At 49.2% G+C, this 13,548-nt stretch overlaps 4 protein-coding genes across 4 annotated transcripts; 2 read left to right on the plus strand and 2 right to left on the minus strand.

Annotated features, from left to right (window-relative positions):
- Nucleotides 1-1,098: 1,098 nt before the first annotated feature.
- Nucleotides 1,099-1,545, minus strand: L228DRAFT_128505 (hypothetical protein). Its single transcript, XM_018329072.1, has one exon. It carries the CDS (start codon nt 1,465-1,467, stop codon nt 1,183-1,185), a length of 285 nt encoding a protein of 94 aa, XP_018188106.1. The 5' UTR covers nt 1,468-1,545; the 3' UTR covers nt 1,099-1,182.
- A 155-nt stretch (nt 1,546-1,700) lies between these two features.
- On the minus strand, nt 1,701-4,619 carry L228DRAFT_246879 (sodium/hydrogen exchanger). Its single transcript, XM_018332510.1, has 6 exons — nt 4,430-4,619; nt 4,341-4,370; nt 4,109-4,255; nt 3,919-4,052; nt 3,330-3,861; nt 1,701-3,267 (listed from the first exon to the last, which is right to left on the minus strand). The coding sequence occupies exons 1-6, from the start codon at nt 4,467-4,469 to the stop codon at nt 2,117-2,119; spliced, it is 2,034 nt and encodes a 677-aa protein (XP_018188107.1). The 5' UTR covers nt 4,470-4,619; the 3' UTR covers nt 1,701-2,116.
- Nucleotides 4,620-6,457: 1,838 nt separating this feature from the next.
- Nucleotides 6,458-8,323, plus strand: L228DRAFT_210589 (MFS general substrate transporter; the record flags this gene model as incomplete). Its single annotated transcript, XM_018329857.1, has 5 exons — nt 6,458-6,528; nt 6,591-6,630; nt 6,684-7,005; nt 7,071-7,642; nt 7,796-8,323. The coding sequence occupies 5 exons, from the start codon at nt 6,458-6,460 to the stop codon at nt 8,321-8,323; spliced, it is 1,533 nt and encodes a 510-aa protein (XP_018188108.1).
- Nucleotides 8,324-9,678: 1,355 nt separating this feature from the next.
- On the plus strand, nt 9,679-12,725 carry L228DRAFT_282661 (hypothetical protein). The gene is made up of 5 exons (XM_018336030.1): nt 9,679-10,256; nt 10,361-10,395; nt 10,482-10,654; nt 10,743-11,757; nt 12,208-12,725. The coding sequence occupies exons 1-5, from the start codon at nt 9,751-9,753 to the stop codon at nt 12,651-12,653; spliced, it is 2,175 nt and encodes a 724-aa protein (XP_018188109.1). The 5' UTR covers nt 9,679-9,750; the 3' UTR covers nt 12,654-12,725.
- The last annotated feature ends 823 nt before the right edge of the window (nt 12,726-13,548 follow it).

Consider the following 13,548-nt stretch of genomic DNA (forward strand, 5'->3'; position numbering starts at 1 on the left):
TAGAGCAGCTCTTGCAGATGATCCGAGCCACGGAAGATTGGGAGCGTCAAGCGGCGAAGCTTGCTGCGCACAGTGACTAGAGACTTGTCCAATCGATCGGAGCAGTTTGAAGCTTCTACAGACGTAGTCGAGGAGAAGCTCAACAAAAGGCCTTTTCCCCCGTCGCCGGTCGCGAGCCACGAGAGGAATTTCGGCGAAGGAGCGAATAAAGTATTGTAGAGTTAAGACCGCCTTCGATCACGCGCAATTTATCTGGTTGGAAGGTGAATGTGACCCAGGATGATGAGCGGTGACGATGATCGTCGCTGGGTCAAAGTTACGGACGGAAACGGGATACCGACGTGGTGAGTAGGGCCTCTTCGCTGTCGTCGATAACGGTGGTGATGAGGGTGATGGTTGTGGTGATGGCGAAGGTGGAGAGATGTAGAGAGGATGAGGAGGGACAAGCTGAGGTGTCCAAGGATGATGAATGGGGCAAAGGGGTAGAGAAAATGGATGGGAGCGTTGACTAGTGGAGGAAGAGGAGGAGAATGGTTGACCGTGGTGAGGAAGGGAGCGGAAAGACGAGCAACCCAATGTGGCCGTTTGGTGCGGGCGGCATCTCGGTCGTCAAGTCAAAGAGTTTCGCTGGATGGGGACATTTTTGGTGGAATTGACCGTTTTAGCTCACCTTCCTTCTTTTTTTCCCCCCTCCCCACATAATAATGATACAAAAGTCTGTGCCAAGCGTACGCCTAGAGAATGAACAAAATAAATATTAATGACATGCGTATCTACTACAACTCATCCAACAGTACTACTATTATCGTAGAAGAATTATCATCGTCATCATCGTCATTGCCATCATCGCCATCACCATCAGCACACTCAAACAGCGATAGTGTGTTCTCTCTCTTTTTGCCGTCTGCAGAGTACATCCAGCTAGCTTGGGGGCGACAAACATGTCATCGGGATTGGGAGGATTTTCAATTGCCAAGGCAGAAAAGAAAAGGGCCCCCCTGGACCATTCAATGATCGACAACAAAAAGAGTGAGAGAGACACACGAGGCAGAGATATACATGAGAGACTTTATTGTCCACTCTTTGTCTCGCTTGGTCGGCAAATGAATTCCATAAGCTGATCAGAGTCAAAATTCATCATTTACACGATAAGTTCTCTCTTGTCTCCGTCTCGCTACCGTGTCAGACGTTACTGCGAGTACCGTCGCTGTACGTACTAAGCGTGGTTATTATATCACCTGCAGTCGCGTTCTGACGCGCTGACGCGGGCGCAAATAAGTGTTCGGGGAGAAAGAGGAAAGGAGGGCCTAGATCCGATCTGGCGGATCTATGACAGGCACCTGGGACCTCGGGGATAGCATCGTTGCTTTTGTGTCGTGATGTGGAATTTTGGATATCGGGGGGTTGGATGGGATTTTGATTGCGCAGAGGAGAAGAAGAGGTTACCTTAGATACACTCGTTCTCATTCCACACCGTTGCTCTTGACTTTTCCTTCTTGTCTCTCTCTTCCCTTTCCCTTCCCCCCCCCCCCCCCCGTCTCTTCCGATCGCATTGTGTCTTTGGGTCCTCTTTTTCGCTCGTTTGTTTCCCCAGAAAGGGAATCGCATGGTCCCCCCAGACCCTTTTAGCCGCATAAGCGAGCGAGGGAGAGGCGCCAATCCCAGCAAGGGCGAGACTCTTGGAAGCAGGTACAAAACTGGCCCCATCACAACACACATACCTAAGGTAGTGTTCAAAGCGGTCGACAGTGACATAGCTCGTTACTATACTTCCACAAGGAACAGCGATGCTCGATATTCGAGTAAAAAAGAGTGTTCATTGTGCCATCTATCAAAGGAGCCCTAGGATGGGGCCAGTGCAGGTCAATGCACACAGAATATTAAAAGAAAAAGTAACGGGAGTCGCAGAGGTGACACTGTAGAAGAACAAGGGCTGGATGATCATACCAATACACACAATCAGCAAATGCAGACAGTATAATACATACAGATACCGGACGCCGTCCCATGTTGTCCGAGACCAGCCCGACTAAAATGTAAATCAATCATGGTATCATGTCTTTCCCCCCCTCAAAACCGTCTAACGTATACAATGCATTGAGTTTGCCGTCTCCCCCTAGTGTTGGTTGTTATTATTGTTTCCTCCTCCACGGCCACCATCCAGCAAAAGCTTAGGCTTGATATACCCCTCGTCGAGCTGCCGGAACCACGCGGCGTGATCCTCGGATGCGCCGGAGAAGAAGTGGCTGAAGGCGCCCGTCGCCGTTAGATGGCTACTGCTCTCCGTAGCAGGATGACTAGACCCTTCTGCGCTGGCATCGCCATACGGCGACGCTCCGGCAGTCGCCGCCAAGCCTTCATCACGGCCACCAGGCGACGAAGGCTTCCGACGTGCAGCTGCAGGGGGCAGATCAGACGTATCCGAGTCAAACTCCTCGTCGTCTTCCGGAGTAGGATCGACACTTCCCAAGAGGCTTTGATCGGCGCCTTGAAGATCCTTGAGACTGCGCGCCGAGTTGCGGCGCGAGGTGACATTCGCATTTGGCCGCGCTGGCGGACTTTGTGTCGAATTGCCGCTGCTGTAGCTCCCGAGACCCTGGCCCTTCTGGCCATTGCCTGAAGCGGCCACTGCAGTAAGGGCCACGGCGGGGTCGCCACGCTGCGATCGATTGCCGACGCCCGTGCCGCCGCGTTTGTAGTATGTACTACCGGCAGCATACTCGATATCGAATTCATCGTCCGAATCCAACTCCTCGACGACTCCCGTTCGAATACCGAGAATCTCCAGCATGCGTGCGGTCGTGCCACCGAAGATAATGACAGTAAGCACCACGACAACCAGTACCGTGGCGCGGAGGGCCGGTCCATTTTCTCCCACTAAACCGGCAGCAAGGGCCACGCCGACTGCACCTCGAAGGCCGGCCCAGAACAGCATGACCTGATAGGAATATGGCAATTCGTCTGCGACTTCCTTGCCCCGTCTTTGCGCACGGTATCGGATGAACCAGTTGATCGCACGAGAGAGAGGGAAGACGGCAGCCCAGCGAGCAATACAAATACCGACAACAGTGATGAGAATGAAGAGCGGCTCGAAGTTAAGGTCGCTTCCGGAGAACAAGCTGAGTCCGAGATAGATGAAGATGAAGTTTTCCGACAGCTGAGCGAGCACCTGAAAGAGGTACTTGGTGGTGAGTTGGGTCCGTCGCGACATGTTGTAATAGGCATAATGCTTGAGGGTGATGCCGCAGAACAGCAGAGTCACGATACCTAACAAAGCTATTGTGAGCCAATGAAGGGAGAAGCATGAAGGGTCAAATGCTACGACTTACCTGACATGTGAAGGCCATTGGAGAAAAAGTAGCTTGCATAAGCAATCAAAACAATCACACAGCTTTCAATCTTAGGGTAGCGTCGGATAAGAGTGTGCTTGAGCCCAAGGGCAGTAGCAATCCCCACAACCACACCAATCAAAAGACTGCCAAAGAAGACGAGTAAGAAGATGCCGACACCTTCAAAGAGACCGAAAATATTCAACTTGCTGCTCCCAACTCCACCCGGGCGATATCGTTGGGCCGTCTCGAATAAGACAATGGCAATAGCGTCATTGAGAATAGATTCACCAAAGATGACCGTGTACAACTTGGGATCGACCTTGTAGGTGTTGAAGATGGCAAGAATGGTGACAGGGTCCGTGGCAGAGAGTGTGGCGCCCACGGAAATGGCCTCTACAAACGAGATATTCAACCCTCCGATTGGGATCAGCGTCCACAGGAAGAGGACTAGGCCCAAAACGACAGCGGAGATGAAGGTGCCAGCAAAGGCAAATGTCAATATTGTGCCGATATTACGAAAGAAGTTTGCCTGGTTTAAAGGTCAGTGAGTGCGTGTCCAACTGGAGATGCGAATGTTAGCACGGACCTGATGCAGCTCATATCCCGACGCCAAAATGATGGGAGGAAGAAGCAAATTGAAGAAAATTTGATAGTCAAAGCTGACTGCGCTCAAGAGCGATTGAATGCCAAAGATTCGTAATGATAAACCGACAATCATGCCTATCCGGAATGTCAGTGTGAGGCCGCAAGCCTTTGAGAGGGGGAGAGTATCGGACCTGCAAAGATCGACAACACGGTCTCATGAACAGCTTGAATTTTTCGTTGCTGAAGGATGTAACTGGTGAAAAGGGCGACAATTAAAAGGGCGATGAGAATAAAGAGCGCCCATGATGATAGGATTTCCTTCTGGCCAGCTTCGGGCTCTATTACATGCACAAAGTCAGTGATGATGAGGGGCCAGGAGTGGGTTGGGGGACAATAGAATGGCAGAGAGAGAGATATGCATACCATCTGGATCAGCATCTTCTGCTTGGCGCTCTTCAAAATCTATTAGCATTATTGTTCTAGCATGATTTGAGTCCTGGCAGTGGACGTACTCATGAGCTCCCAGGCAGCCGAGTGAATGGAAGAGGCCATGATGCCGAGGCGGCTGCGGCCTGTGTCTCACGCGGTGTGTCACAACAGCCTAATCAGAAGGAATGATGACGACCAAATTGAAAATATATAGCAGTAGCTAGAAGCTCAGATGCGGAGTCATGGGCAGTAAAATTGAGAATTCGAAGATTGAGCCAGGAGAACTGGAGCAGTTCCTTTGTTGCAATAACGGGGGACGCAAGGTGTCAGGCCGGCACGGCGATCTCCGTCATCAAATAAGTATACGGTGGGCTTAGGAGCATACTCCGTACTCCGATAACTGACGTTAGCCTTTTCGGAGGGATTACATCACATGACCTTGCATGAATGGGAGTTTTGGGAGACTTCCAGCGACCGAGGTACGTACACATACCTGATGCAGTCAACTTTCCCGTCAACTTATTCAGAGAATGGTACATCAGATGGCGTGATGGGGCATGGAGAGAACACCCTGTAACGACCTCTAGTAAGGCAAGCCCCGAATTGCATCAGAATCATGCTCGTTCTCTGAGTACTTTGGCGGGCTGTAGTAGGACCGAGGCTGTTTTAGAAGCCCAGTAACACGTTGCAAGCTTCCGTGCAAGTAATAATATGCGCCCATGACGCCGGCTGGCTGGTCGAGACCCTGATACAGTACAAAGTACTACTGTATCGTAATTCCTCTCGATCCACGGCGCAGGGCGATTAGGGGGTGAATCTGCGCAAGTACCAACTCCGGTGTTCTAGGGGGCAAGGTACAAATGATGACCCACATGGTGCGACTCCATATCAAACTCGGTGCATTACTTCATCGTTACCCCAGATTTGAACATGGAAGTACCTGGCAAACAACAAACAAAAAAACGGACAGAAGGGGAACGCGCCTTGTGCTCCAGATTTATCATGATTCTGAATCACACTCCTGGAGCACGTTGGCTTGGTGTACTGTCTTCCCACGTGTGACGAGAATTGGGTGAAGTAACCTAATCCGAGGGTGCTTGCAAAGAGCTGGGTCGCTGCTGAGGGGACGTTGTCCGAATACTCTATATAAATCTTCGTTTCAGCTCCTCTCGCGACCCATCTCTCCGACCCTCGTGAGCTCTTACTCAACACGATTGAATCATCACGGCACCCACTCCTCGCGTGCCGAATCTGCAGTTGAAAGGGAAGGGCTTGGGGAGAAGTGGTGCCGCGTGGTTCGGCTAACGACGGTGCCTTGGAGGGAGTGAAGTGTGACGCTTTTCTATATCCAACCAAAACTCGGGGAAGGCTGTCTCGCCCTATACCCGTCTGCCCTCCCTTTCCGCATTCCCCCACACCATCTTTCCCATGCTTCTTACACACGACAGTACTATAGTCGTCTTTTGGTTCGTCTAACTCATAAGAAAGGTAACTGGGCCATGCGCCTCATTCCCATTTGACTGTTTTGCTTTCTCGTGGTCACCCGGACCAACAGTCATGGACCAGCTCATGCGAGCCATCATTTTACTGCTCTGTTGCTCATATTAGGATATGATCATTCCTACTGCTCTTCCCATCCATCGTCCTCATCAAGATTGACATCAATTCCTCAGTTTGAATTCAACTTCCGTATTCCTCTGCCTTATATACCACCCCATGTACCCCTTGATCTTCCTCTGAAGGTCCGAGCATCGCTTGCAGATATTACGTCGTGTCCTCACTTTACCCTCACTTTTGCAAAGCGATCAGCAAGGACAACTGCATAGTACCACTCTCCCTCCACTCGCGTCACACGTCTGTCCTTGATGGCGTTTGATAGCGCTCAGTCTTCCCCGACTTTTGTGCCCTCCAAAGACCATTCGCCGGCAGGGCGTCGCATCCCTGACCTGGCCCGGTCGGAACCCGTTTCCTTGACTGGTTCACCCCGGATACGTAAAATACAAGACTCGCCCGTCGATGAACAGTCACCCTTGTTGTCCCCACGAGATTCCAAGGATGGCGATAGCTCAATGGGGCAGGTTGAAGAAGAGGACACTCCCTCGCTAGAGGAGATGCATAGCGACGAAGAGGAAGAGAAGAAAAGCGTGTGGCAGCTGTTTCTGCTGACTGTGTGCATTGGCGGGTGAGTAACAATACTGAATGCTGGCAGCAGAATTTAGGGAATGAAGCTGACCAGTTTGATAGGCTCCAAATTGCTTGGACGGTGGAATTGTCCAATGGCTCAGTATGTCTGTTCCCTACATGATGGCTCGACTGCTACTAACATTCTTATCACAGCCGTTTCTTTTATCACTGGGCATCAGCAAGTCCATTATGGCATTGGTATGGATTGCTGGTCCGCTTTCCGGGAGTTTGGTCCAACCATATGTTGGGATGCGAAGCGATAACTCCCGAATCTCCTGGGGCAAACGAAGACCCTTTATGATTGGAGGCACCATAGCCACTATTATATCGTTACTGCTTCTGGCGTGGACCAAAGAAATTATACAAGGGCTGGTACGAGTTACAGGTGGAGACCCAAACAGCCGTGGCACACAGATTGGAGCCATTGTGTTTGCCGTGTGCTTCATCTACATACTTGATTTTGCGGTCAATGTTGGTGAGTGCCCCCCAAACAAGTTAACGACTCCTCGTTGCAAAGCTGACAAAGGGAAACAAAAACAGTCCAAGCCGCAATTCGTGCCTTTATCGTTGACAATGCACCGAGTCATCAGCAAGAGACGGCGAATGCGTGGGCCGGAAGAATGACTGGTGTTGGAAATGTGTTGGGATACCTTTCCGGTTATGTCAACCTCCGCAAGGCATTTCCCTTTTTCGGACAAACGCAATTCCAGATCCTTTGCGTAATCGCATGTCTGGCCTTGGGCGTATCTGTGGCGCTCAGCAGCGTCTCAATAAAGGAACGCGACCCCCGTCTCGAAGGACCAGCGCCTAAGGGCCAAGCCGGGCTTATCGCCTTTTTCAGGCGAATACTTGTGTCGATCAAGCGATTGCCGCCGCAGATTCGAAATATCTGTCTCGTGCAATTCTTTGCCTGGGTCGGCTGGTTTCCGTTTCTCTTCTATATTACAACATATATTGGCGGCCTCTACACCGACCCTATCTTTCGATCAAATCCTCATCTGACCGATGACGATATCAACAAGGCCTGGGAGAAGGCCACACGCGTCGGCACTTTTGCTTTGTTTGTCTTTGCCTGCGTCTCACTGGCAGCCAATGTTGTCCTACCATTTATCGTTACGCCCACATATGGCGGGGATGAAGATGGACTCAAGTCCACCGCGAGCTCTGTAACGCTTTCGGCGTCGTTGACATCGTCTTCGAGTACCGCCGCACTCAAACCAAGTCGCATTCATTCCAAACTCAAGCGATTGCTCCCATACTTGCAGATTCCGTGGCTCACCCTTCGCCGCGCCTGGTTGCTGTCCCACGTGCTCTTTACCGTGTGCATGTGGCTGACGCTGGCCGTAAGCACTCCAACCGGCGCTACTGTGCTTGTCGGTGTCGTTGGCATTTGCTGGGCTCTGACTTTGTGGGCACCATTTGCCCTCATTAGTGCCGAGATTGCCAAGCGCGAGACTCTGCGCCGCAGCCAACTAAGGCGACTCAGCGGCGGCAGAGGCGGCTCCCATGGTCAGGGGTCCGACGAGTCGGAGGACCAGGCTGGTATCATTCTCGGTCTGCACAATGTCGCCATGTGTGCGCCGCAGGTCATTGCCACAGTTGCAAGTAGCTTCATCTTTCGGTTCTTGCAAAAGCCGCGTGGTGTTCCTGGAGATGGCAGTGTCGCCTGGGTGCTCCGCATTGGTGGTCTCTCTGCGCTCATTGCTGCCTATATGGTGACACGAATCAATGAAGACAAGTCTTCGATGGTTCCCGCAAGTTCCTCATCCTCTGATGAAGAGGACATTGTCTAGATGATTGATGACTCCCTTTTTCTTATATACTGCGCTTGTCGAGCCCTTTTTTTTTCCCCTTCCTTATTCGCAACTCTGCCTTGTTGGCTTTCAAATACTCTTTGTACTCATATCTCCGGTACAACCGAGACTGCACTACTCGGGAGCGCGTGGCATTTGATCAAACCGCCTTGGCGACAAGCATTTGCATTACAGCGCCGCCGCAAACGAAGATGCGGCGCTGTGTAGCTGGGTGATACGGCTTTTGAGGGATTTCTTTTCCCTTTGTTTTCTCTCGGATTAGACTTGACATGGGATATGGAGTATTACAGCAGCGAAGGGCTGTGGTGAAGGCGGAATGATTGCACAGGAGTAACTGAATATATTTACAAAACAGAATGGATAGCGCACAGCGATGGCGAACGGGATCTGATTGTTAGTTTGGATTGATGGAGATGTCATCGGGAACTTTATGGACGTGGTGTTTTCTGGTGAAGACATGCTTGATCTTTTATATGCATCTATGAGACTACCTTACCAAACTACTTCTCCGCTGTTCTCTGCCGGTATCTCCTATACCATCATTTCTTATTATCTCTATATTCTCATCAATATCTCATGAATAATGAATGTGTATAAATGACACTGTCATCTCGCAATAAAATAAGTCTATGGAGAGGCCGTGATTAGTGGGGGTTGCTCTGCCAGCGTTACATTGGATGGCAATGTACCAAATAGTGGACCGAAGATAAGCTAGGTAGTTATAACTCGTTCATAGCTATAACCAGAGATGATACTCAACTATAAATTAGCGACCCCACTTCAAACGGACCTCCATTGTAGCCCCGCCATTACTGTAGCGAGTGAGGGGTGATGGATGTAGCGAGAAAATTTAAACTTTATTTGACGTCGATCTATTCATCCCGTCCAAAATTCGTGCGAGTGATCTATCGCCTTTTACTATACATTATTTTATTCCCTTGTATTTGAAAAGCTATTTCTCCCTTCCATTCGCCAATTTTTAACTTCTTGTCTCTTTTTCCATTGTTGAACTCAGCGTCTCTGCGATTTGCAATTTGCTTGTATCCTTATCCCGTCTTTATCTGTGTATTGCCAAGGCGTGTAATCATTGTTTTAGTCCGCCTCTCCTGGAATAAATCAGTGGAAGTCTGCAATTTTTGTGATCAATTGGTCAACTCGAATCCTTTTTGTTTATGCTATCTGCTTTTCAATTGCTTTGACAGAGAAAAGCAAACGGGACCAAGAGCCGTTACGAGCTGGGGATATTCTGCAACAGCGTTGAAAAATTTCTGTCTCCCGAACGGTCCTCCGAAGGGATATTGCATGTCAGATGTTTTTTTACTAGATCAGAGGAACCCGAGTCTGACCGCAAAGTGGTAAGACAAATCCATCATCAACAATTCAGACTCGACCCTGGCAAGAGCACAATGTCTTTTACCCTCCCGATTCGGGGCAAGGGTGAAAAGAAGGCAGATTCCTCACAAGGATCAAGCCCTTCAGGAACACATTATGAAGTCGGCCCAGGAAAGGGAGAAGAGATAATAGAGGGGGTATCAACAGAAACAATCATTTTCCCTTCTGCAGCGCACAACTTCTCTCGCACCCTCGCGGACATTAAGCGGTCGACCCTCAGTATATCCAACCGTCTTCGAAGCGTTGCGCAGGACTCGAGCTTTGTGTGCGCCGTTGCGGATGCTTATGAATTTGAGTATACGACAACAGCGGATATGAGCAATAGTCCACGACAAAAAAAGAAAATGGTCTACCGCCTTCCGCTTGTTGCTAATGAGCGCTGCGGGAGCTGGTATATTCCTCCAGAGCGCAAAGGCGGGAGTGCCTACTTTAAGAGCACGGACGGACATATGGGACAATGGGGATTCAGCTTACGGCGACTGAATCTGCAGGTTTTGGATATAATTGGGCAGTATGACGGGTGAGTGCTCTGTTGTAGCTTTGCTATAGATGTTTTATTTGGATTGTCTCATTCAAGTCAGACCTTGTATCACGCATTTTCTGTCACAAAGGCTAATTCTTTAGATGCATCATTGTTGACTCTACGAGACGAGGAAAGAGTAAGTCTTATTTCTTTGCTTGTCATCATATCCCATCAATCAATCTACGCCATTTGACTCTCTATACTCTAATGCTAAACAATCAGGAATGCCGGATGCCCTGTCCAAGACCGTGCCGATATGGTGTGCCGTGCTGAATAGGGTCTTTTTCCCGAATGTTCCCGCTGCACATATCCTGCATACGCCGCCACAAGCAGTATCTCCGTCCGAGCATGCGCAGATTGAAGCGCGACTGGATTCTTGCGTACAGCAATTATTGGTAACCCTTCCCACGCTTCTAGTTCTACCATAGCATGAAAATTTTTTCACAGATTATTGGAGTCCAGCAATATACTCACCATTTTCAGGGTCTTCATCTGGACATTTCCTCACTCCGCAACAAGATTCGTAAACCACTACGTCCATTATGGGTCACGCAGGATTCCAGCCTTCCAAATTTCCAAGATACCCACGGGTCATCCGACGACGACGATGACGATGACGACACGTTGCCCTCCTCATCCTCTACATCCCCACAACTCTCTTCCACTGGAACCGGCACAACTTCTACAGGAAACAGTGAACCCTTTCCCACATTCCACCCCATCGTCCTGTGTACTGCCTCGCGGCGCGTGCCCGGCGGCGAGGCGTCTGAAGGGGGCTACGTCCAAGGCGCAGGCGACGACAGCGAAGGATGGGCCAAGGGTCTGACGGCGCAGCTATACTGGGCGCATCAAGCAGGATTACTCGCGACGCCGGAAGAAGATTTACCGGGACTCATTGCGTCGTTGTTGGACGAGCAGCGCGACTCTTCCTCGAAGAATGGCTGCGGCGATGCCACATTGGTAGAGCAGACTGTACGGTCAGATGTAAACATGTATATTGGCACGCTGGGCAGTGTGGGCGAACAGTGGGATTACGTTATTGCCTGTACAGAGGACGCTCCAGCTGTACATGCTGACGATATCACGGCGTCAGTTCAGGCAGCGAAAGTGCCGCCACTAGCAGAAGAACCAGCGGGCAGAGACACGGAGAGGCTACGAACGAGGTTACGCATTCCCTGCGGCAAAGGCAAGCTCGGCAGTCGCCAGCTCCGGCGCGTATTGCCTGACATAAGAGCCTTTGTCGAGAAGAATATTGTTTCTGCTCGCTGCGCTCGTTTTGATGATCCTCATACTGCTCGTGTCCAATCCGGTACTGCTTCTGCTGATGGCGAAGGTGCTCCTGCATCTGCTGAGAGCAGTTCTGCCAACAGTGCTGATCCTACCGCGCAAGCACACAATCAACCTCGACCTATGCGACTACTCATTGCGTGTCCCACGGCCAAGGACCTCTCCGTCGGCGTGGCTCTCATGGTGCTGTGCCTGTTTTATCGCGAGGACGGTACGTCTCTTATCCTCTCATCTTAGCAGTCCCATATATTTCTCATCCCGCATATCCCTTTGCCTTATATTTGTATCCCCTATCCCATATCCCCACTACTTCTTATCCCAATCTATCCTATCCCGCATATCCCATCCCATATATATCCTATCCCACACATAACCCTATCCTCTACAATGATCCGTGTACTGTGTATACGTGCATTGTCTCTCCCTCCATCTCTTCCCCTATTTTCCTCCCTTTTTACCTGCCCTTATTTTTCTCCTCGGTACCTATCTCAACCTCTCAAGTACCTCTCATCCCATCATACAACATACCTATCTTTAATCATCCAACACATTTATCTATCCATTGCACACACTTACCTACCTATCTACCTACCGATCCATAAAACATACCTACTACTTACCTATGATATACAACTGTGTGACTAACACATGCAATGTCTAGGCTCATTCCGCTTCCCGCTCCGCCCTTCTTCTTCTCCTCCTCCTCCTCCTCCTCCTCCTCCTCCTCCTCCTCCGTCTACATCTGCATCCGCATCGACGTCCTCCTCACGGGTGACCAAACACTCTGACATTGCAAATGAAAAGCCAAACGAACATACAAACGCAAACACTGATGCTGACGCCAACCCTAACACAAAACAAGAAGGCGGAGTCGAAAGAGGAGAAGAAAAAGTAAACGTAAACGCTGACACCGACACAAAAAAAGAAGGGCGAAAAGAAGAAAGAGGAGTAGAAGGAAGAGAAGAAACAGAAACAGACAACGAGGACGAAGTGGTAATAAACAAGACATATATCCGCCAGCGCCTGAGCTGGATCCTCACGAGCCGACCACACGCGAACCCGTCGCGGGCGACGCTGAATAGTGTCAATTCGTATTTATTCGGATGATTTCTTACCTGTCCAAGGTTTCTCCTGCTGCTGCTGCTGCTGCTGCTTCATACTTGTCTGTATATTTCCCCTTGATTTGATCTCTTGATTCGATCTCTGTATATACCTTACATAAGGTACTTCAATCATCTGTATGTACATATATCTACGTATCCAATACCTTATATACCTACGTACCATACATACGTACCATACTGTGCATATCGTACATAGCATACATAGCATACATACATCATACTGTAGATAACATACATACCAACATACCGTACATAGCATACATACATACCGTAGATAACAGACATACCAACCATGCAGATAAACCATACAGATAAACCAAACACTGGAGAATGAAGACAAGCTACCTACCTAGTATATAAGGCAGATACATGGCACCGACCAAGTACAAAATGTTCCGTCTGGCTCAGGCGGGAAAAAGAAAAAGCGCTGCAAGACGTACTACGTACTCTTACTCACGGATACCATCTACATTCGCATGAAAATAAGTGTGCGTGCACTTTATTCAAGTTTTGAATTTGATTTTGAACTTGGTACTTTCAATTTAAATTTCTCTTGAATGTTAAAACATAAATGTTATAAAGAATTCCTCGAATCTTGAAAAGTTCGAGTTCGAGGGCATGGGCATGAGAAACTAGCGTACATTTGTCACGAGTAGTGAGAATAAGAAGCGGAGAAGAAAAAAAGGAGAAGAAAAGAAGAAGAGAGAACTGAAGAGACGAAAAAGACAAACGAAGAGGTAAGATCAGGAGAAGTAAAAGAAGTAGAAGAAGAAACAGAAGAGGAAGAAGTAGAAGAACAATGGAGACGTAAAAAGTAAAAAAAAAAACGCAAAAATAAAGTAAGACAAGCGAAGAAAAGGATAGAGGGGAAAAAAAAA

Source organism: Xylona heveae (genome assembly GCF_001619985.1).
Source record: "Xylona heveae TC161 unplaced genomic scaffold L228scaffold_5, whole genome shotgun sequence".
Lineage (NCBI taxonomy): Eukaryota > Fungi > Ascomycota > Xylonomycetes > Xylonales > Xylonaceae > Xylona > Xylona heveae.